The sequence below is a fragment of the Leucoraja erinacea genome, chromosome 2, assembly GCF_028641065.1.
Source record: "Leucoraja erinacea ecotype New England chromosome 2, Leri_hhj_1, whole genome shotgun sequence".
In the NCBI taxonomy this organism is placed as follows: Eukaryota; Metazoa; Chordata; class Chondrichthyes; order Rajiformes; family Rajidae; genus Leucoraja; species Leucoraja erinaceus.
In genome coordinates, this window is record NC_073378.1 from 105,815,593 (window position 1) to 105,837,673 (window position 22,081).

General features: G+C 40.6%; 1 protein-coding gene across 1 annotated transcript in view; it reads right to left on the minus strand.

The window, feature by feature from the left end:
* Positions 1-22,081, minus strand: part of zgc:85777 (uncharacterized protein LOC405871 homolog) — a gene marked incomplete at its 5' end in the record, with an annotated part of 51,757 nt that overhangs the window by 22,267 nt on the left and 7,409 nt on the right. The window contains 2 exon segments of the mRNA XM_055649941.1: positions 661-790; positions 5,608-5,728. Coding sequence (XP_055505916.1) covers positions 661-790; positions 5,608-5,728 — 251 coding nt within the window.

Consider the following 22,081-nt stretch of genomic DNA (forward strand, 5'->3'; position numbering starts at 1 on the left):
GACTATTCTTGAAGAATAAACTGTTGCTTAGAAACTGGATTGCACCTTCTCCAGGATTGCACATTTTAATCTCCATAATATTGACCAACACCCTACCTGTTTCAATTAATTTGCTGCTGAGAACCTCATCCTTGCATTTTCAGATTTCTATGCCAACAGACCTACTTTATAAAGTTGAGGAAACCCAATGCTCTACTGCTGTGTCCTAACTTGCACAGTTCTGTTCACTCATTAATTTCACAGGTTCCCCAGTTAAACAATGCCTCAGTTCTGAAATTCTCCCAATATTTTTCAAATCCTTTCAACCCTGTAACCCTCTGATTGTCTAGACTTTTTCAATTCTTAATCCACCATTAGAAATGTGTTCAGGACTCCCACACCCTCAATACTGCTGCTCTTTAAAAAAAATCTTTAATACAATCTTTAAAGCATACCATTCAGCACACTTTTGTTCATCTGCCCTATTATCATTCTATGCAGCTTTGTGTCAAATTATGATGTTTTTGTTCCTGTGAAGTGCCTTGTGGCACGTTTAACATTACAGGGACTATACTCAATATGTTGGTGTTCAACCATCAAATTATTTAATGACATTCCTAATTTCCTTTATCAAATAGCTATCCAAAATGTTGCATGCTGCCCTTAAAGTTGTAATCATACCTGGCTAAAGCTGGTGTTGCCATATCAGTCTGGACGCCAATAGCCATGGGAATTCCGCCACACCGGATGTTTCCCAGCTCTTCTGCCACTGCAATATTGTAGCTGAAATCCAAACCAAGGCCCCCATATTCTGTAACAAGAAACCAAAATGTTTCATCCAGCTAGAAAAACTAACATTAATTTAAGTAAAGGTGGTAGGTCAGCAACAAACATACAAAACACTTAGAGGTATAGATGTCGTATATATTCATTAAATTGTAAGATCATAAAACATAATAATTATAGAATTCACCAAGACAGGTGGATTTTCAGGCAAAACTGTCAAATCACTTACTAGTTACTAAATCTGCAATTCTCATGGTTACTCTTCATTACTGGTTCCATTATGTAACCTTGCATTAGGTGAAATTTACTTCAATCTGCATTTGCAAAAGTCTGTTGTACCAACATGCAGTAAAATACTATGAAGAGGTAGAGCTTCATCTTTGCATTGAACCTGCTGAAGAGCTTTTCTTACATTATACATAAGATGATCTTACAGGGACCACTTTCTACAGAGTAGTCAATAAACTGCTCAGACCACTCAGTTACAAATGATAATCCTCAAGGTGGCATCATCGCTTTCTAATGCATTTTCTGAATACCGTGTGTTGGGAAAATGAAACGTATGAAGTAGTACAAGGAATATAGCACATTCATTCTTCCATTCCCAATCATCTTATTGATTCACTGAAACCAAAGTTAAACCTGCATGGTTGACCCATAGAAGGTTCTAAAGGGTTTTGAACTTGAAATATTAACTCATGCCAGCATTTTCTATCTTTATTTCAAATTTCCAGCATTTGCAGTTCTTTTTCTATTTACTGAATCTGAAATCCAGATTACATGTTTCTTTAAAATGTCCCTGCTTACAACTCATTTTCCAGTGTCTGAGATCAGGAACCTTCCATGCAATTAAATTGAAGTGGCAGGCTACAGAATGGTCCAATTTAAAAAAAATGCTATGGTATTTAATACCTTTAAAACAAGACAATAGTTTGCTTTTAAAGTCTGACATTTAAAAGCAGCTCCTCTGATACCCTCAAAAAATAATTCAAACTGCATTATTGATTTCCATAATGAAAATGAGTTTCAAGTTGTAAATTTTCATACATCATGGGCCACTGAAAGCACTCACTTCAAAAGTATCTGCTGCTAGGCTAGCAAAATCACATTTCTAGTTGTAGAAGTGCAATTTGAGGCATACTGCTTATTGCGAAAAAATAACACAGTTAATGTTACAATACAACAGTGATTAAAAGCAAAACTTCAAATAATCATAAATTGTAGATGACTTTGCAAGAACAGAAAAAGCTGAAAAAAAAACTCAGATCGGGTAGCAAATATGGAAAGAGAAACAGTTAACAATTTGAGCCTGCAGCCCCTGTCAGAACAGGGAAAGAGTAATGCTCAAAAGGAGAAAGGGTGTGGAAGGCATGTGTATATAAAGGAAATGTCTGTGACATGACAAGTTGAAATGGCTTAATGATGGCAATTACCAACACATTAAATATCTTGGAAAGTGTAATGAGTTGCTCATGGTAAGATAGTGGAGCCCGAGGTAAAGGGAATCTTGTTGGACCTGGAAAAATTGATAAGATAAGTTGAATGTGCAGACAGATAGGGTGGAAGGCAAGGAACTAGGGAATTTTGTTTGTTCAGTCTAGGTTGAGAGCAGAGTTGCAGAAAATTGATGAGATGTGATCAACGGTTCTGTCCACTATGGTAGAGAGAAGTATAACTAAACTAAACACAGTTAAAGAAGGAGGAGATAATTTCAGGAGCACCTGTGCAGAATGTTTCACAGAAAATGCGACAGCGGAACTGAAATAATAGAATGGTCCTTATAGGAGGAACGATGGATGGAATTAGAATCCGGGTAGCTGTGCGAGTGTGTTAGCTCGTAGCGAATGTTGGTAGCTAGTCTATCTTCTGAGATGGAGAGACCCAGAAAGGGAAAGAAAGAGCCAGAAATGAATCAAGTGAAAGAGGGCAAGGTGGAATACAGCTGCAAAAGACCCAACAAGTTTTTAAATCAATAACAGTTTATTTGCAATCATGTAAATAAAGAGAAACACTGAATTTGAAATTGTTAATTAATAGGTTATACATCCATTTAATATTTTGCATTTGATTTTAATGCCGAAAATATTTTCCTCAAGCAAATCACTACATCATCACAGTGATGCAGACACAATTCAGCACAAAGGAAATTCAGCCAGCATTCAAGTTTATGATATAGTTGTTTGAGCATGAAGGCTTTGGGTGTGCAAAGAAGTGCATTTGGTTGGAAAATCTCCAGAATCAAATGCATTACAGAAATTCAGAATCTAGATTTAAGCATGCAGAATTATTTAATCAAGGTAACCAGAGCACATCTGAAAACATTTTAGTTTTATGAGAACCCCAAAAAAAATGAGAAGGGCTATACAGTTATATCCAAGTATGTATGTGGTTGCAGGATCTCATTAACATTTTGTGATTTCTTCTATATTATCTATAGGACTTTAATAAAAGTATAAGCTGGTAAGAGGAAATTATATTTCAGGTTACATATCAACTGACAAATGTCAATCGATGAATCAAAAGGCCTTTTATTATTCCATACTATTTTAAACAAGTAGCAAAACAGGTGCAAAGTTTTATTCATATTACATGGACGAGTATATTTTGACCCAAAATATTCATTATTATCATAAACCAATTTGAAACTATTATTTTCTTTCTTGATTCATGATTTTCAGATTATTTATGAAAAGGAAACCGTCAATCTGGTGAAAACAGAGAAAACTGGTTTCCCTATATTCATGTAGAGGAATTATTAAAAGCTACTTTTCAACTTGCTGACTAAATGTGTTAATACAATCTACACCCCTCAAACATCTTCAAAAACTCTTGTTTCATCAGATTCCATTATTTTTCATTGACCTGAACAGACCTGCTATAAAATGAAACATCCCACTGCACCAAGATGTTCATAAATTAAAATGTACTTGGGTTTTACATATTGACGATAATGTACACTTCAGATTATACTTTTTTTAAGGTGTCATTTTTAAAAGGGGTCTAAATGCAATCATCATATTCCAATTTCTCATGTTCAAGAAGCACACATCACATACAGTGCTCTCTATAATGTTTGGAACAGACCCATCATATAGGCTCTGAACTACAATAGACTATTATTATTATTATTATTGTTGAACTGTATTGTTTGTTTATTGAGCATGTGTGTATATGGGTGTATGGGTTGTGCGTATGTGTATATATACACACTGAGCTTTTCTTTTCTCTCTCGTTTGTCATATCATACTATGTTTCCATATTCTGTGGTGCTGCAGCAAGTAAGAATTTCATTATTCTATCTGTGACATATGACAATAAAACACTCTTGACTTGACTCTTTAATTATTTGCCTCTGAACACAATTTGAGAGAGACTTGTCATACATATAAAAACACATGTGGTTAAAGTGCACATTGTCAGATTTTAATAAAGGCAATTTTTATACATTTTGGTTTCACCATGTAGAAATTACAACAGTGTTTATATATAGTCCCCCCATTTCAGGACACCATAATGTTTGGGACACAGCAATGTAATGTAAATGAAAGTAGTCATATTTAGTATTTCATTGCATATCCTTTGCATGCAATGACTGCTTGAAGTCTGCGATTCATGGACATCACCAGTTGCTGGGTGTCATCTCTGGTGATGCTCTGCCAGGCCTGTATTGCAGCAATCTTTAGCTTATGCTTGTTTTGGGGGCTAGTCCACTTCAGTTTTCTCTTCAGCATATAAAAGGCATGCTCAATTGGGTTCAGATCGGGTGATTGACTTGGCCACTCAAGAATTGACTATTTTTGAACTTTGAAAAACTCCTTTGTTGCTTTAGCAGTATGTTTGGGGTCATTGTTTTGTTGTAGAATGAACCGCCAGCCAATGCGTATCGAGGCATTTGTTTGAACTTGAGCAGATAGGATGTGTCTATACACTTCAGAATTCATTATGCTACTACCATCAGCAGTTGTATCATCAATGAAGATAAGGGAGCCGGTACCTTCAGCAGCCATACATGCCAAGGCCATAACACCCCCACCACCATGTTTCACAGATGAGGTTGTACGATTTGGATCTTGGGCAGTTCCTTCTCTCCTCCATACTTTGCTCATGCCATCACTCTGATATAAGTTAATCTTCGTCTCATCTGTCCACAAGACCTTTTTCCAGAACACTGGTTGCTCGTTTAAGTACTTCTTGGCAAACTATAACCTGGCCATCCTATTTTTGCAGCTAACCAGTGGTTTGCATCTTGCAGTCTCTGTATTTCTGTTTGTGAAGTCTTCTGCCGACAGTGGTCATTGACAAATCCACACCTGACTCCCGAAGAGTGTTTCCGATCTGTTGCACAGGTGTTTGGGGATTTTTCTTTATCATGGAGAGAATTCTTCTGTCATCAGCTTGGACTGCCAGTCCCTTTGCGATTAGTAAGCTCACCAGTGCTCTCTTTATCTTAATGATGTTCCAAACAGTTGATTTTGGTAAGCCTGTTTGGCTGAGTCTCTAACAGTTTTATTCTTGTTTCTCAGTCTCATAATGGTTTATTTGACTTTTATTGGCATGACTTAGGTCCTCATGTTGATAAACAGCAATAAAAGTTTCCAAAGGTGATGGAAAGACTGGATGAAAGACTAGGTGCTGAGAGCTCTCTTATATCTGCATTAAGGTGGCATGGTGAAACGTATAAAAATAATCAATACAATCTGACAATGTGCACTTTAACGACATGTGATCTTTTTCTATTACAAATCTCAAATTGTGGAGTACAGAGCCAAATAAATAAATGATGGGTCTTCATCCCAAACATTATGGAGGGCACTGTAACTATATAGAACATGAAACGTTTACCTTTTGGTCTGTTAACACCGAGGAATCCAGCATCTCCAAGAATTTTGAAAATACGATGGGCTGGGAATATTCCTGCTTCTTCCCATTTGTCAACAAAGGGATTGATTTTCTTCTCAATTATCTACTTGAAGTAAAATAAGCTTTTACTAACATTTTCGACAAGGATAACTCAGGAAGCTATTGCAGCAAAAATAAATTATTTCAGTTTAGAATATTGCCCAGGTTGATGTATTCGGTTAAAGATTCGGTTAAAGACCGATTCAGTCCATTGGTATTTGAAGTCAAAGAAGCATGGTCAATAAAAAGATGGAGAGAACCATCGAAAAGAAAAGTTCAATTATTTTTTTTAAAGCAACTTTTAAAAAAATCCGGTGGGCGGCGCGACTCTGGTCAGCAGCGGCCTCTGCAGTCTGTCCGCGTTTTATTATTTTCTGTCTGTGTTTTTATGTAGTTTTTGTTATTTTTTGTTGGGGTGTGTGTGTGGGGGGGCGGGGAAACTTTTAAAATCTCTCCCTGCACGGGAGACCCGACCTTTTCTCGTCGGGTTTCCGTTGTCGTTGGGGCCGTAACGAGGAGCGGCCTCCAACAGGAAGAGACCGGGGACTCTGGTGCTACGACTCACCGTCGCGGGGTTGGCCGAGTCCGGAGCGGGGGGAGCGGTGGAGGAGCGCTGCTGCTGCTGCTGCTGCGGCCCGAGCGGAGAGTCGGAGGCTCCAATGGCAGGTCTGTGGACGGCGGTACCGGGAGCCCGCGGCTCCCTGGAGGGAGACCGCTTTTCAGGGCTCTCGCAACGGCGACTTCCCCCGCCAGAGTTGCGGGGTCGAAGAGCTCCTGGAGCGGGGCCTACATCACTGCCCCGCGCGGCTTGGAATGGCCGCGGGACTCTGCAGGCGCACACTGGGGGCTCTAACACCAAGACCCGGTGTGCGACCTCGCACCACCCGGCGTGGCTTTAATGGCCGCGGGACCATCGCCATCGCCAGCCGGGGGCTTTGACTTTGACTCTGACATGGGGGGGGGGGGGGGGGGGGGGGGAGGGCAGTGGCAGTGGAGAGATAAGTTTATTTGGCCTTGGTCTATGTGTTTGTAATGTATGGCTGCAGAAACGGCATTTCGTTTGGACGTCAAGGGGTCCAAATGACAATTAAATGTATCTTGTATCTTGTATCTTTAATAATTGTTCAATCACAACAAACATGCAGTTTGAATCCATCGGGTGACGACAGTAATGGCTGCCTCGCCAACGGTCTGTCTCGTCCATTCCTTCTTTATTGTTTTTTAGTATGTGTTAAATGTATGTATTTGTGTTCTTTACATTTTTTTAATCTCTTACCTCGATGGAGATGCGATTTTTTTTCCGTATTGTATCTCAGTCTACACTGCGGCCTAACATCCAGGAGTTGGCGGCCTCTGCTGGAGACCGACTTCGGGAGCTCCAACCACAGGAGCCTGTGGACTTACCATCGTGGAGCTTGCGATCCCTTTGCCAATGATTGAACTTGGAACTCCAAGCTGCAGGAGCTCCAAGCCTGCGGACTTTAACATCATGGAGCTTGTGGTCCCTGGTTAGAGACTGACTTCAGGAGCTCCAAGATGCAGGAGCTTCGATCACCCTGACGCGGGAGCTTCGATCGCCCCGAGTGCAGATGGTTTGACTGCCCCGACCGCGGGAGAATAAAGAGGAAAGAAGATTAGACGTTATTGCCTCCATCACAGTGAGGAATATGGGGAATCCGCTGTGGTGGATGTTTATGTTAACTTTTATGTAGTTGTGTCTTGTTGCTTTTTTTTTTAAGCATGGCTGTATGGTAAATCGAATATCACTGCACCTTAATCGGTACACGTGTCAATAAAATACCTTTGAACCTTTGAAAAAGGATTTCTTTTTTTCTACTGGGGAAGAGCTCTTGGTGCTGTGCATGGGTTTGTTTGTCAATGTCCTTGTGTAAGCTGTTGGATGGTTAATGCCAATAAAGGAGTTTCTGTCCATCCATGTAAGAGGATTCAGAATTTGAAAATGTAAAGCTAGGCACTTGCAGTATCATACTTTATAGACCAATCTCTGAGTAAATTACCAACTGTCATTCAAACCTCATCTGTTGCGAGTCATATATTAGTGTTATTTTGTTTTAAAAATCATATACTGCACATAGAAACTGGATTACATTAAGTACAAACTCTGTGGTTCTTGAATCATTCTGCGATTCAGTGGCCTTAATCCATTGCATCACATATGCCACACACCTTGAGCAAAAGTGATTAGCCTGATCAAGAATTAGCCTAGGTTCGGGCTGTAATTAAATACAACTTAAGCATCTTAAGGAACTGTGGAGGTCTTAGCCTCCCCTAAAGCTAGCTGCAGACAATGGCATTTCTCTTTCGAGTAGACACTGCATGACTAAAACACTATGAACTGTACATTTGGAAGCTTGAGCATTCACCTCAAGTTGTTTTTTGATTATGGATAATTATAACCCGACAGCTATTCTCATCTGGAATATGACTACAAGAGCAGAGAAGAACGGTGAGCCCATTACAAATGCTTCATTTTTCCCAATCCATCATTAATGCTTACACTCTCTCAACACCCCACCCGGGTGCACGTGTGTGCAAACACTCGCACTCACACCAAAATTATCCTCGGCTGAAAATGGCATATCCATGTAAATCCATATCCAAACAACGTGTTGACCAAGCACAGACTAGACAACAGTTTTGCAGAACATTTGTGCTCGAACCACCTCGGCCTGCTAGATCTCCCGGTTGCTAACATTTTTAAACCCCCTTTCCATTCCCATGCAACCATAACCATTAGCCTCTACCATTCTTACGCCACTTTATATAGATATCTATGCAATATCGATTTACTAATTGTGCGAGCTTTGGTTATATAAATCTATTATTTGTGTAGGCTAGTCTTTAAACTATACTGTGCACTTTTGAAAGGCTGTGAACAAAATTGCAAAGTTGTTTGCGACAATTAACCAATGTAAAAGTTTTAGAAGGCCAGGGGCATGGGAGTCATGAGCTCAGAGCTAGCCGTTCAAGATAATCATAACACATTTGGACAAGAACATTTGGCACGAGAATGTAAACTGCTTTGCTGCCTAAAGAAGCGGGAGGTAAGTGTAAAGGTAGGACTTGCAGCACAAATGTCTTAAAGATGGGGTTTGGGTAAAAGATAATGACCTCATGTCATGATCTATGTGTAGGTATTGAGGACAACACGGAGGACCAGAGGGTTGATAAAAAGGTCACTCATCCATTAGCATTACACATGAATGGTAACAACACTTCCTCAGGTGTCAATCCTTGTTTTTGATTCAAAATATGTAAAAGTGAATGTACTCTGATATTCTGAAAAAGTTTCCCATGAATGCTCGTACAGATCGAATTAAGACATGCTAGAGTCACAGTGCAGGGAAACAGGTCCTTCGGCCCAACTCATCCATGCCAATCAAGATACCGGAGAGCAGGGTGGGCCATCGGAGAGCGAGGAGAGCCTCCAGAGAGCGAGGAGGGCTGCCGCAGAGCGAAGAGGGCCTCCGGAGAGCCGAGGGAGAACTGCCAAGATCGATGGAAGACCCAGTGGGGATGGGTTGGGAAGTCTAGAACGAAGGGGAGACTTGGGGTGCTTCAGCCGCATGCGGCGGCAGGCTATAGATAGCACAATACAATACAATACAAATTTATTATCATTTGAGCCCCAGTGAGACTCAAACGAAATGTTGTTTCCACAGCCATACAAACAAAGACACTGTCTTACAGACATACACATAATCAAATTCACACAAACATCCATCACAGTGAAGCCACTGTGATGGAAGGCAAGTCTTTTCTCTCCCCTGTTCTCCGTGTCTCTCCCGATGTCCAAGCCCCAGGCGGGCGATGATGAGTCCCACGGCCATTTTAGGCCGCGCGGGGCGATTTACGGCCCCGCTCCCGGTCTGAAAGTCCAAGGTTGGAACCCCCACGGGCGATGGTGAGTCCCACGGCCATGAAGCCGTGCCGGGTGATATACTGTCCCGGTCCGGGTTGTTCCAACCCCGTGACACGGGCTGGAGAAGTCGCGTTGCGGGAGCTCCGGGAAGCGGTCTCTCTTCCCAGACCCGCGAGCTCCCGATGTCACAGTCCACCGGACCTGCGGCTGCGTTGCTGGAGCCTCCGGGCCCCAGGAGTCGAGTCGCAGCAGCGAGTCACCGCCGCTCCCCACGCTCCGAGGCCGGCCACCCCCGACGATGGTGAGTCCGCAGATCCGCAGTCTCCGGGACTGGAGCCCCCGGGTCGTTCAGGCTGGAGGCTGCTCCACGGTGCTAGGCCCCAACGACAGCCGAGACCCGACAGGGAAAAAGTCGGGTCTCCCGGACAGGGAAGAGATTTAAACAGTTTTCCCCCCCCCCCCCCCGCCCCCCACATTTACACATTTAAAAATACTATTAAAAAACACCAAGCACTACATTTAACTAGACAAAAAATAAAAAAAAGACAGACAGGCTGTAGGGGCCGCTGCAACGGGTGAGTCGCGCCGCCAACAGGAATCTTTGATGAACATTTGTAACCTTGTGGGCACCAAACCGTAGCAACACTTGTGTGCTGCCTATGTGAGGTCTGCTATATGATTTTACCGGGTTGTATGCAAAACAAAGCAATTCACTGTACCTAGGTACATGTGACAATAAAGTATCATCATTGAGATACCCATTTAAGCCCATCCTATTTGCCAGCATCTGACTCATATATGTCTAAATCTTTCCTGTCCATGTACCTGTCCAAATGTCTTGTATATGTCATTGCACCTCAACCACTTCCTCTGGCAACTTGTTCCACATATGTACCCCTTAAGTTCCTATTAAATTTTAAATCTTTCACCTAAAACCTATGTCCTCTAGTTCTTGATTCCCCAACATTGGTAAAAATAAATGTGCATCCATCTTAACTATGCCCCACATGATTTTATACACTGCTACATGATTACCCCTCAGTCTCCTAATTTCCCAGGAATAAAGTCCCAGTTTGCCCAACCACTTCCTATAATTCAGTCCCTCAAGTCCTGGTAACATCCTCTTAAATATTTTCTGCACACTTTCCAGCTTAAAGGCATCTTACCTATGGCAGGGTAATAAAAAATTAACACAAAACTCCTTGTGCAGCCTCATCAATGTCTTGTACAACAGTAACGTTACATCTCAATTTTGATGATCAATGCCCTGGCTGATGAAGACCAGGATGTCAAAGGCCTTCTTTACCACTTGTCTACACTGTCACACCACTTTCAGAGAACAATGTACTTGGACTCCTCACTCCACCTGTTGCACAATATTTCCCAGAGGCTTACCATTCACAGTGAAGGTTCTCCTTTGGTTTGACTTCTGAAAATGCAACATCACACTTAACTGAATTAAACTCCATTTGCCATTCTTCAGTTACTATTTTCCCACCTGATCAAAATCCCACTCTGATTCTGGATTACCCCTTCTTTACCATCTACATTATTTTAGTGTCATCTGCAAACTTATGAACCATGCCTTGCATATTCCCATCCAAATGGCTAATATAGATGACAAACAACAATGGGCCCCAGGACTGACCTCTGTGGCACACCACTTGTCACAGACCTCCACTCTGAAATACACCTTTCACCACCCGATACTTACTAGCATCAAATAGCTCTCCCTGGATTCCATGTGATCTAACCTTCTAAAGCAACCTATCTTGCAGAATCCTATCAGGGCTTGCAAAAGTCCATATATACACTGCTTGCCCTCATCAACCTTCTTAATTCTTCAAAAAATTAAAATCAAATTTGTGAAACATTATCTCAATAGACAATAGGTGCAGGAGTAGGCCATTCGGCCCTTCGAGCCAGCACCGCCATTCAATGTGATCATGGTTGATCATCCCCAATCAGTACCCAATTCCTGCCTTCTCCCCATATCCCCAGACTCCGCTATTTTTAAGAGCCCTATCTAGCTCTCTCTTGAAAGCATCCAGAGAACCTGCCTCCACTGCCCTCTGAGGCAGAGAATTCCAGACTCTCAAACAGAAATCAATGTTAACTATCCCTAATCACCCATGTCTTTCCAAATGCATATATAACCCTCAGAATCCCCTCCAGCAACTGATCTATCACAAATGTTTGATCTACTGGTCTACCGATGCCAGATTTTTCTAAATCAAGGCATATTAGCCACCCTCCGGCACTTCACCCTTGCCTAACGATGATACATTCATCTTAGCCGAGGTTTCTGTAATTTCTTCTCCAGCATCCCAGATGTTCTTGGATATACCCGATCGGGACCAAGGGATTTATTTACCGTTGTATGGTGTATCTCCGGCCTCCAAGTGAATGGTCCAAAACAAAGAGTAAGAATAATGTCGTCATTATGGCCTGACAATGTTTATCTGACGTATCTTGTTATCATGAAATAACGTACTTCACTGATACCTCGATGTCGAGACTGATCCATTAAACAAAGCAATGATTTAAAATCTTCCCTGTTAAGCATGACCTAAATAGCATACTAAGCTTATTAATTTAATCTTAAATACAAGTATGCTTTTTAAAACTGACAGCTATCCATTTTCAGAATCACAATGGGACATTAAGTTTGACTTCAGTACTAAAATCAAATATTAGAATTAATTAACTTTGAAACTATATTTCTAACATTAGCACAACAGAAGAGCAGCTCAAAACTTTTAGAACAGCCCTAATGCAATATTGCACTACTAACCCGTAGCTCCCACGGGAGGCGTGGTCCCCCAAATGAACCCGTTGACGAACGTAAGATTCCAGCACTCCCCTGCCTCACCCAGCACTGGAATTTAAATAAAATTCCAATTGCAGTTCCCCAATTGCAATACAAATTTACCCTTCCCCTCTTGTCCTGCCAGAAGCTGGCGTAAATGTTGTATGATGGCAACATTGTTGCAAATGTCAGGTGGAAGACGGTGATATCCCATTCAGGTGAAAAGTTGGTTGAAGCACAGAATGTTCCTGTATTGCAACCTCGAAGTTTGTTGGAAGCTGCAGGAAGGATTTTAACAGAAAAAAATCTTGTGAAAGTTGGCTTCTTTAAACCTTGAAAAATCAATAACGTGAAATATAAAATCAAATATGAAGAAACTTTGTACAAACGAGCACGGGAAAAAGCCGAGTAAGATTCTGCAAAACATGTTTGCGTTATTGTGTACCGTTTTGGCGTAGCTCCTGAGATCACAGACAGACAGAAGACAAACAAGACGAGACTAGACCAAGTGTGACCCGTTAGGCCCTGTCCCCCAAAGCAATAATCCACCACTCACCCGTTCCCACAACGCAACCCGTTCCTCCAACGCAACCCGTTCCCCCAACGTAACCTGTTCCCGCAAAGCTATAATCCACCACTCACCCATAGCCCCCATAGGAGGCCTGGTCCCCCAACGCAACCCGTTCCCCCAACGTAACTCGTTCCCCCAACGTAACCCGTTCCCGCAAAGCTATAATCCACCACTCACCCATAGCCCCCATAGGAGGCCTGGTCCCCCAACGCAACCCGTTCCGCAACATAAGATTCCACCACTCACCCGTTGGGTCCCTGTCACATGGGAGGCCTGGTCCCTCAACGCAACCCGTTCCCCAACATAAGATTCCACCACTTACCCATTCCCCCAACGCAACCCTTTCCCCCAATACAATGTCCCACCACTCACCCATAGCCCCGAACTGTGCAGGTCATTTTAAACTTTAAAAAGAAATGCAATTGCATTAAGTTAATTTGATGTAGGTGCTACCGACAATGCCATATTTTGTTACCCAAATTGAATCATTAAACTTTGCTGTGCTGGGTTAGGCTGGCAGATTATTTTCCTGAAGGACATTTGCTGTGAAGGACTCAGTGTTCTGGGATAGAAACATCGTAGCCGATAGGGCATTGTGATGTCATAACTGCCCAACTGTCAGTACAGATTTGAAGAAATACAACTTTTACATGTCACTTTAAAACTTTTAAATCTCCCCCACTACAAGTGCTAGAATCAGATAAGTAATTCTGTCCCAATTAGGTGATTTTTTTGTGTGATAGTGGTGACAATTTTTGCTGTCGTAGGTGTTTAACTGGAGTTATTTAACTGGAGAGAAGGAATGGGTGACGTTTTGGGTGGAGACCCTTCTTCAGATTATATTTAATCTTTCTTTTTAAGACAGTGAATTACTTTTCCTTTAGGATATTATTGTTAATGCAAATGCATATTTGTTCCAAAAAGATTAACCCTTGCTTGACTACAATTGTACTTTTAAAAATCTAGTTTCTGCTATCCATATTGGCCAACTTGCTGTTCATATCTTCTTTTTATTTGGAGGGCTTTTTTGTTTAGATTTAAAACTACAATTTTAGATATTTTAGATATACCAAAACCACTCACAAATCCAGTACAAAATATGACTAAATGTAATCTTAAAATATCATATGATCATAACTTTCCCAGGGGCACCTTTGAGTTCAAGGTTGTTAATTAATCAGTTATCACATCTAAAATAGCATGTTACCCTTTGATTTTGTGATCTATCCTGAACATAGACAGACCATCAATAAAACATACCATCAGCTTGAGGTTCTTGGCATCATACACAATAATCATTAGTTTGCCAGTCAAATGTGGTTAAATATCACAGTTAACAAAACAGTAAACGAGCAGAAGAGGTATAGACCGGGTCTCTAGCCCAGAGTAGGTGAATCGAAAACCATAGGTTTAAGGTGATGGGGAAAAAGATTTAATAGGAATCTAAGAGATAATTTGTTCACACAAAGGGTTGTGGATGTATGGAACATGCTGCCAGAGGAGGTAGTTGAGGCAGGGACTATCCCAACAATTAAGAAGCAGTTAGACAGGTACATGGATAGGACAGGTTTGGGGGGATATGGACCAAATTCTGGCAGGTGGGACTAGTATAGCTGGAGCATGTTGATCGGTGTGGGCAAGTTGGGCCGGTTCCCACACTGTATCACTCACTGTATGACTCTCGGTAACATGGAATATTCTGACAGAATAGGTTTAACATTCCTATGTTAAATGAAGAGTGCTGAGCAGCCTGGCTCACCACCAGGACAGAAAGTCCGGAGGAGAAAGTATTGCAGATGTCATTGGAAAGACACTTATTTTGTTAAAGTTGACGCATTAGAATGATCATTCCTCTCCCCCCTAATCCAGAGTGCTCTCAAAATCATGTCTCGGTCAAATGTACCCATCTCCCTTAAGTTCTAGTACTGCTCAAATGCTCTGTGAAAGCTTGATCTGTATCCTGATACTTAAACATCCTGCCACCATCCCAATAAAACCAAAGGCAGGTGCATACAAAATAGATTGAGATTGTGTTCTACAATTCTTAATTTTTAATCTCTTGCCACTTCCATGCTCACCGTGCAAGGATAGGATAGAATTACAATTCTGACCTATCAATCATAAAAAGTAATCAAAATAGAAAATTCAGGAAATTCAGCAGTCAGGCATATCAACTCAACAACCTTGGCATCTCCCTATCAGAGATATGTTGTTTTATCCAATCTTAACTTCACCCTCTCTTCAACTTAAAATTAAAATGTATTTCATCTTCCCAGTTCTGATAAGGATCTTCAATTTGAAATGTTAATTGTTTCTTCTTTTCAAAGAGATCACCTGGCCTGCTCGCTGTTTCGAAAATTTTCTTTGCTTAATTTCAGATTTCCCAGTTTCACAGAAATCAGTTTCACTTTGATTTTCAAATACAAAAGGAAAAGCAATGCATTAGGTAATAAATTAGATCTATTCTTCAGGCTGATTTATCCACCCTTTTTTCCCCAAATACAATCCAGGCCAAATCTTCCCCTCTGTCTGCTTGGTGTTTGACACTGATGTATTAGATTGCAGATTTAAATTCTTGTCTTACTCAGAGCATCAATTAATTGTTTTTTATTAGACAAGCATTTTGTTTTGTTAACAAGACGTCTTTTTACATATCAGCACTCAGTTCACCCAATTGCATTCAACTATTTATGACCAGACAGATCAAATTGGACAGAGCACAGTGGCACAGCGGTAGAGTTGGTGCTTTACAGTGCCAAAAACCCGTGGTTGATCCTGACTGTATGAAGTCTGTATGTTCTCCCTGCGACCGTGTGGGCTTTCTCTGGGTGCTCTGGTTTCCTTCCACGTTCCAAAGATGTGCAGGTTTGCAGGTTAATTGGCTTATGTAAATTGTCCCTAATATGTAGATTAGAACTAGTGTACAGGTGATGTGTGGACTCAGTGGGCTGAAGGGCCTGTTTCCACTCTGTATCTCAAAACAAAACTAAACTTAGATAATAAATGGGTTTGGTAAAAGTCTTGCCACATGCAATTATTAGTGGTGGTGGTCAATGAAATAGCCACCATCAATCAAATATGAAGATGCCAAAGGAACAACTGATCTTGGAGCCAATCATTTGTCAAAGACAAGTCCAAAACATAAGCAACAATCTTCAGAAATGACAAGTGATGATCATTTTTTTAAATTCAAGAACACATATATTTGGAATCCATATTGCCCTTGAGAAAGTGATGGTGAGCTGCTGCCAAGATTCATTGTAGTTCTGGTGATGGTACTCCCATGGTGCTGTTAGGTAGGAAATTCCAGGTATTAGACCAAGCAATGAATGATCTGTGATGTATTTCTAAATCAAGGTAGTAAACAACTTGGAGGCAAACTGACAGTGATGATGTTCCCATGCTCCTACTGTCCCTGCTAATCTTGATTGTACAGGTCATGGGGTTGAGAGTGCTGTTGGAATAGCATAAGCAAATAAATGGATTGTATTTTGGCAATTGTTCATGCAGTAGTCACCATGTGGTAGAGGGAGTATTTGATTAAAGTTATCCAACAATGAACAAAGTGCCCAGTACTATTTAAGCCACATCACAAAGCTAGTCCTGAATTAGGTCAATTATCCATGAAAAAAACCCAGTAAAACAAGACTGAATTTAGTTCAAGTTCTGGGATGCAAAGGGGGGTAGAGAGGGAGGGGGTAGAGAGGGGGGGAGATAGAGAGGGACAAAAACGGCTGTCCACACACAACTTCCCTCCAAGTCACATGCTGGCTTAGAATATGTTGCAATTTTTCATCGACTGGATGTAAATACTAGAACCCCTACATGCCAGATCTGTGGGAGGACTTTCAAGGGGAGAAAAGCAAAGGTTTGACACAATTCTCATGCGAAGCTGAAGTCATTACTAAATGCTGGAACCACCACAATTCCTTCTTCCAGCTAATCTGTCCAGTTTTGTTGCAATTTTGAAGTTTTCTATAAAGATCTCCTTTAGGAACACATTATCTCCAGACTCAAAAAATAAAAATGCTAGTGACCAATCCACAACTGCCACATACAAGTTCCTGACACAGATAGGAATAAACCATTATGTTGTTATAATCAACATCTATGTTTTAATCAATTGAGAGCCAATATTGATGGAATATGGTTATGTTTTAAATGTTTGTGGACTTTTATGGAAGTGTTTCCATCGGCAGTAACTCCACAATTTAAATGTTGCGTCAATTCCTTTCCAATTCAATGTTCAAATTAAAAAGCAAACAGTAAAAAATATTTTCTGTTGATATCCGTGTCAATAGTTGCAGATAATTATACTCATCTCACGTCATTTGAAAACCTAATTGTTATAACAATGAAGAATGAATGATCATGGACCTTCAAAATGGATTTGTAAGTGGGAGATCATGCATGACTAACTTGTTTAAATTGTGTTTATTATCAAACATACGGTGAACATAAATGTAGAGGATATATTTACATTTTTAGAAAGTGATTCATTAAGTTCGACACACAAAGCTACTATGACGATATTGATGAATAGATAGCTGAAAGATTCAAAACAAGAATAATAAGGAGGTGCTTTAAATAATCGCAAGCTGGTGGCATGCTAAAGGAGAGCTATCAAATCTCATTTTTTGTATAAATTTATTTCTTCATGTGTTATTGACAGCAATGAATTGAAAATCAATAACAATAATAAGCATCGAAGTTGGTAAACTGCTTTTAATTTGAACATTGAATTGGAAGATGGTAAATGAGCAAAACTAAAATAAGACTGTTCATACTACAATGCAGTCATAATGTATGGGATGGCGGGGGCATAAAGAGATGCATTTACATTATGACAAAGAGTACAACATCATTTTCCATTGTAGGTGTGCACACAGGAACATGGAAAATATGACAGAAGTTTACATTGATATCAAACCTAAATCGAATACAGCTTTAGAATGACACAATAAAATACAAACTTGGCCCTTTTCTGTAATTTTAAAAGTTTCAAGCAATTTTACATTTTTGGAAAATTTGCATTCTGATAAATCTATTTTCTTAATAATCTAGGCAATTCCTCATGTTACAGTTGCTTGGGTTACTGAACTTTACCCTTACAGAATTCACAAATCATTATCCAAAAAATCGATACATTATAAAATTGCTCTCACAGAATTTATGTGGGGAAAAGAAAGTAAATAAATCAACACAATTATTTTTTCAACTCATGTTTCTTGATGCATACAGATGATGTTTTCCAAAATTACAATGTGACTCGTTTTCGAGGAACACAACCCTCATTTTATGGGATAGACACAAAATGCAGGATTAACTCTGGAGAAAAGGAATAGGTGACGTTTCGGGTCGAGACACTTCATCAGACTGAGCCAGGGAGATATCTTCAGTCTAAACCAGCATCTACAGTCCTCTCCCCATTATATGGGGCTGCCTCTATAATCAGCATTGTTGACAGATTAAAGCAGCATGTGATTCATAACTTCTACCAGATATTTTAAGCACCAATGTAACAGCTCAGCTCCATTCAGGGACCCCAGCAATCTTTCCAGGTGAGATAGAGGTTCATGTGCATCCAGCACCCACCACAATCAGTCTGTAGGAAGAACCCAACCCAAAATGCCACTTATCCATGTCCTCCAGAGATGCTCCCTGACCCTCTATGAGTTGTTCCCAACATAACTTCCCAACTTTTATGTTCTATGCCTCAGCCTAGGATGGTATGCATGCCATATGCATTTTTTTTTACCTGTGTTAGTACTTTCAGGGAACTATGAACACCAAGGTCCCTCTGTTCATCAACATTCCTTAAGCACTCTCAACATTTGTACAGGTACATAAATAAGAAAAGTTTAGAGGGATATGAGCCAACGGCAGGCAGGCAGATGGGAGCAGCATAGATGGCGCATCTTAGTTGGCATGAACTGGTTGGGCCAAAGGGCCTGTTTCCGTTGTATGACTCTGACCTCAAAATGCATCACTTTACACTTGATGATCAACTTTGATCTGCCAATGCTTCCATCTGATCAAGATTTATGATTTACAGAAGATAAGCCATTCAGTTCTAGACCACAAGGTGATGCTACTAGAACATGCCTAGATTCAAATTCAAGTGAATTGAGGGTTAGGAGAGTCAATTCCCAGTAAATTACGACTCATTCTGCCCAGATATGATTAAGATTACGAACGCTATAAAAGGTACAAGGCAAACCAGTGAAAATAAATGCACATAAAGCGCCATTGCTACCACTAGAATATCCTCAAATTCATTTATAGCCATGTTTCTCCCTCAGCATAGATTAAAGGACCAATTCAAAACACCAGATACAACTGAACTACTCTTCAACACACTACCATGTGATCTTCTCATCTACAAATGAGTAATCTAAAACCAAACTTACTCGCTTTTGCATGAGCATAGATTCTCCCTCAGATCAAAGAAGTAGAATGAAACTAAAGATTTACGATTCAAGGAGAGCAGTACCAAATGTAAATCAGCACCTTTACGCACAATCACAACTTCAAACAAAAATGAATGGAGGTGCATTAAATGAAAACTGACAGTAATGGTACTGGCCAACAACTTTTTATTGTACAGGAAAATAAAGGAAATTCCTGTATATTTATATGAATTCTAACTGTTAGTTTATACAGAATAACATTTGATCATCCACAATTCTGTTTAGAAAGGAAATATATAAAAAGGAATAGTTTGATATTATGCCTTTCATTTTTTTTAAATCCTGGATGCATAAACCTTATTTATTATGCACCAATCTTTTAAGCAGGCCTGTGCACTGTAATGGATCAAACAGTTTAATTCAGAAAATATAGATTCATTACTACCTTCTATATCAAATTCACTCAATTGTTCTAATTTTAATTTTGTATGCATTTGTAAGTGTATTCTAAAATGGCTGGTATTTTCATATTTTTATAGATTTTGTTGGCTACATTCTTTAAACATGCCGACCAATACCAGACCCAGGTTCAATGGCAAAGAAGCAGAACTGGATGATGTCACTTTCCTCACCTCCCATATCCATTTCTGTGTTCTCTACCTGCTTATATATGTTAATATATAATATTTTAAATCGTCAACATTTCTTCCAAAATAATTCAAAGATAATTTCGCTGGTTTACAGAATTCCCTTTACCTTCCTCTTTGCCAGAAACGTGGCGACACTTGTGTACTGCCTGGGTGATGTCTGCAATATGATTTTACCGGGTTGTATGCAAAACAAAGCATTTCACTGGACCTGGGTACGTGTGACAATAAATTATGTAACCTCATCCTTTTTAATTGACTCTAACATCTTACCAACCACTGAAGTCAGGTTAACCAACCTATAGTTTCCACCTTACTGCTTTGCTACTTTCATGTATAGTTGAGTAATAATGGCAATTTTCCAATTGTCTGGAACCACTCCTGACTCCAGTGATTCTTGAAATTTCACTATTAATGCATCCACAATCTCTAAAGCCACCTCTTTCAGAAACCCGTCCAAATTCTAATATTGATCAATCTCAAAATCTTCCCATTCTAATTAGCTCCCAGTGCATTTCTCAGTTAACCCATGATCAGACTCAAACTAAGTCCTACTTATTCATACATACTGTCATTGCTGATGTTGCTTTGGTGTTTATACACTGCAACAAAATTAAAATACTCAACCTCAACTTTAAATATGTCCATGACTTCATTATCACCTTGTTTCCTCTGGCTTATGTCTACTCTGTCTTTCTCCACTCATGCAGACTTTGACCTACCAACCCTGTTTTCAAGACAATAAATCTCTCCACTCTCTCACCTGTTTTTAAAAAGCAACAAACAACCCATTGAGAAAATAAGAAAATGCAGATGCAGGAATCTTGAGCAAAACCCAAAATACTGGAGAGTTTCAACGGGTCAAGCAGCACCTATGAGAGGGAAAAGAACCCCTGCATCAGGACTGTGGTTAGAAAGGGATGAAACATCAACCACGTACAAATGCTGCTCTGACCCTCGAGTCTGAAGAAGGATCTTGACACAAAACGTCACCCACTCCTTCTCTCCAAAGATGCTGCCTGCTCCCGCTGAGTTACTCCAGCAATTTGGGTCTACCTGCTCAACCAACATTGCTTGTTGCTCCCATTCCAGCATCTGCAGTCTCTTAAGTCACCTGTTTTCCCTGCCTTACAAAAACAAAATCACGATATCACCCATGAACTGATCCAGAAAGGTTGTGAAATTCTATCTCTACTTTCAATACAGCTGGAACACTATATTGTGTACTGTTTCCTTTCTCTTTTGCATTACCTGATTTGCTCACGTATGGTATGAGTGTACTCATACAGTACTCATGAGTGTACTCATACAGTACTCATGAGTGTACTCATACAGCCATCAAAAAGGCTGTGGCTGGGCCTGAATGCAATCACCTCCTACAAGGCAAAATCAGGAGGCAGCACATGTCAGCGAAACATCACTCCCTGACGAGTTAAATGCATTTTACGCACGCTTTGATAGGGAGAACACCGATGTGCCTTCTCGAGCCCCCATTCGCTGTGATGGTATTTCGGTCACGGTCACAGAGGTCGACGTCAGAAAATCCTTCAGAGGGGTGAACCCTTGGAAAGTGCCTGCACCTGATGGCATACCCAGTCGTGTTCTAAAAACCTGTATGGACCAACTGGCTGGAGTTTTTTCGGACATTTTCAACCTCTCACTTCTGAGGTCTGAGGTTCCCACCTGCTTTAAAAGGGCATCAATAATACCAGTGCCCAAGAAGAGCAAGGTGACGTGCCTCAATGACTTTCGACCAGTGACACTAACGCATGTGGTGATGAAATGCTTTGAGAGGTTGATCATGGCGCAAATCAACTCCTACCTCGACAAAAACTGGACCCACTGCAGTTCGCTTATCGCCACAACAGATCAACGGTGGATGCAATCTCGCTGGCTCCCCACTCCGCTCTGAACCACTTGGACAACAAAAACTCACATGTCAGGCTGTTATTCATTGACTGCAGCTTTGGTCTCCTAATCTGAGGAAAGACATTCTTGCCATAGAGGGAGTACAGAGAAGGTTCACCAGACTGATTCCTGGGATGTCAGGACTTTCATATGAAGAAAGACTGGATAGATTTTGGTTGTACTCAATAG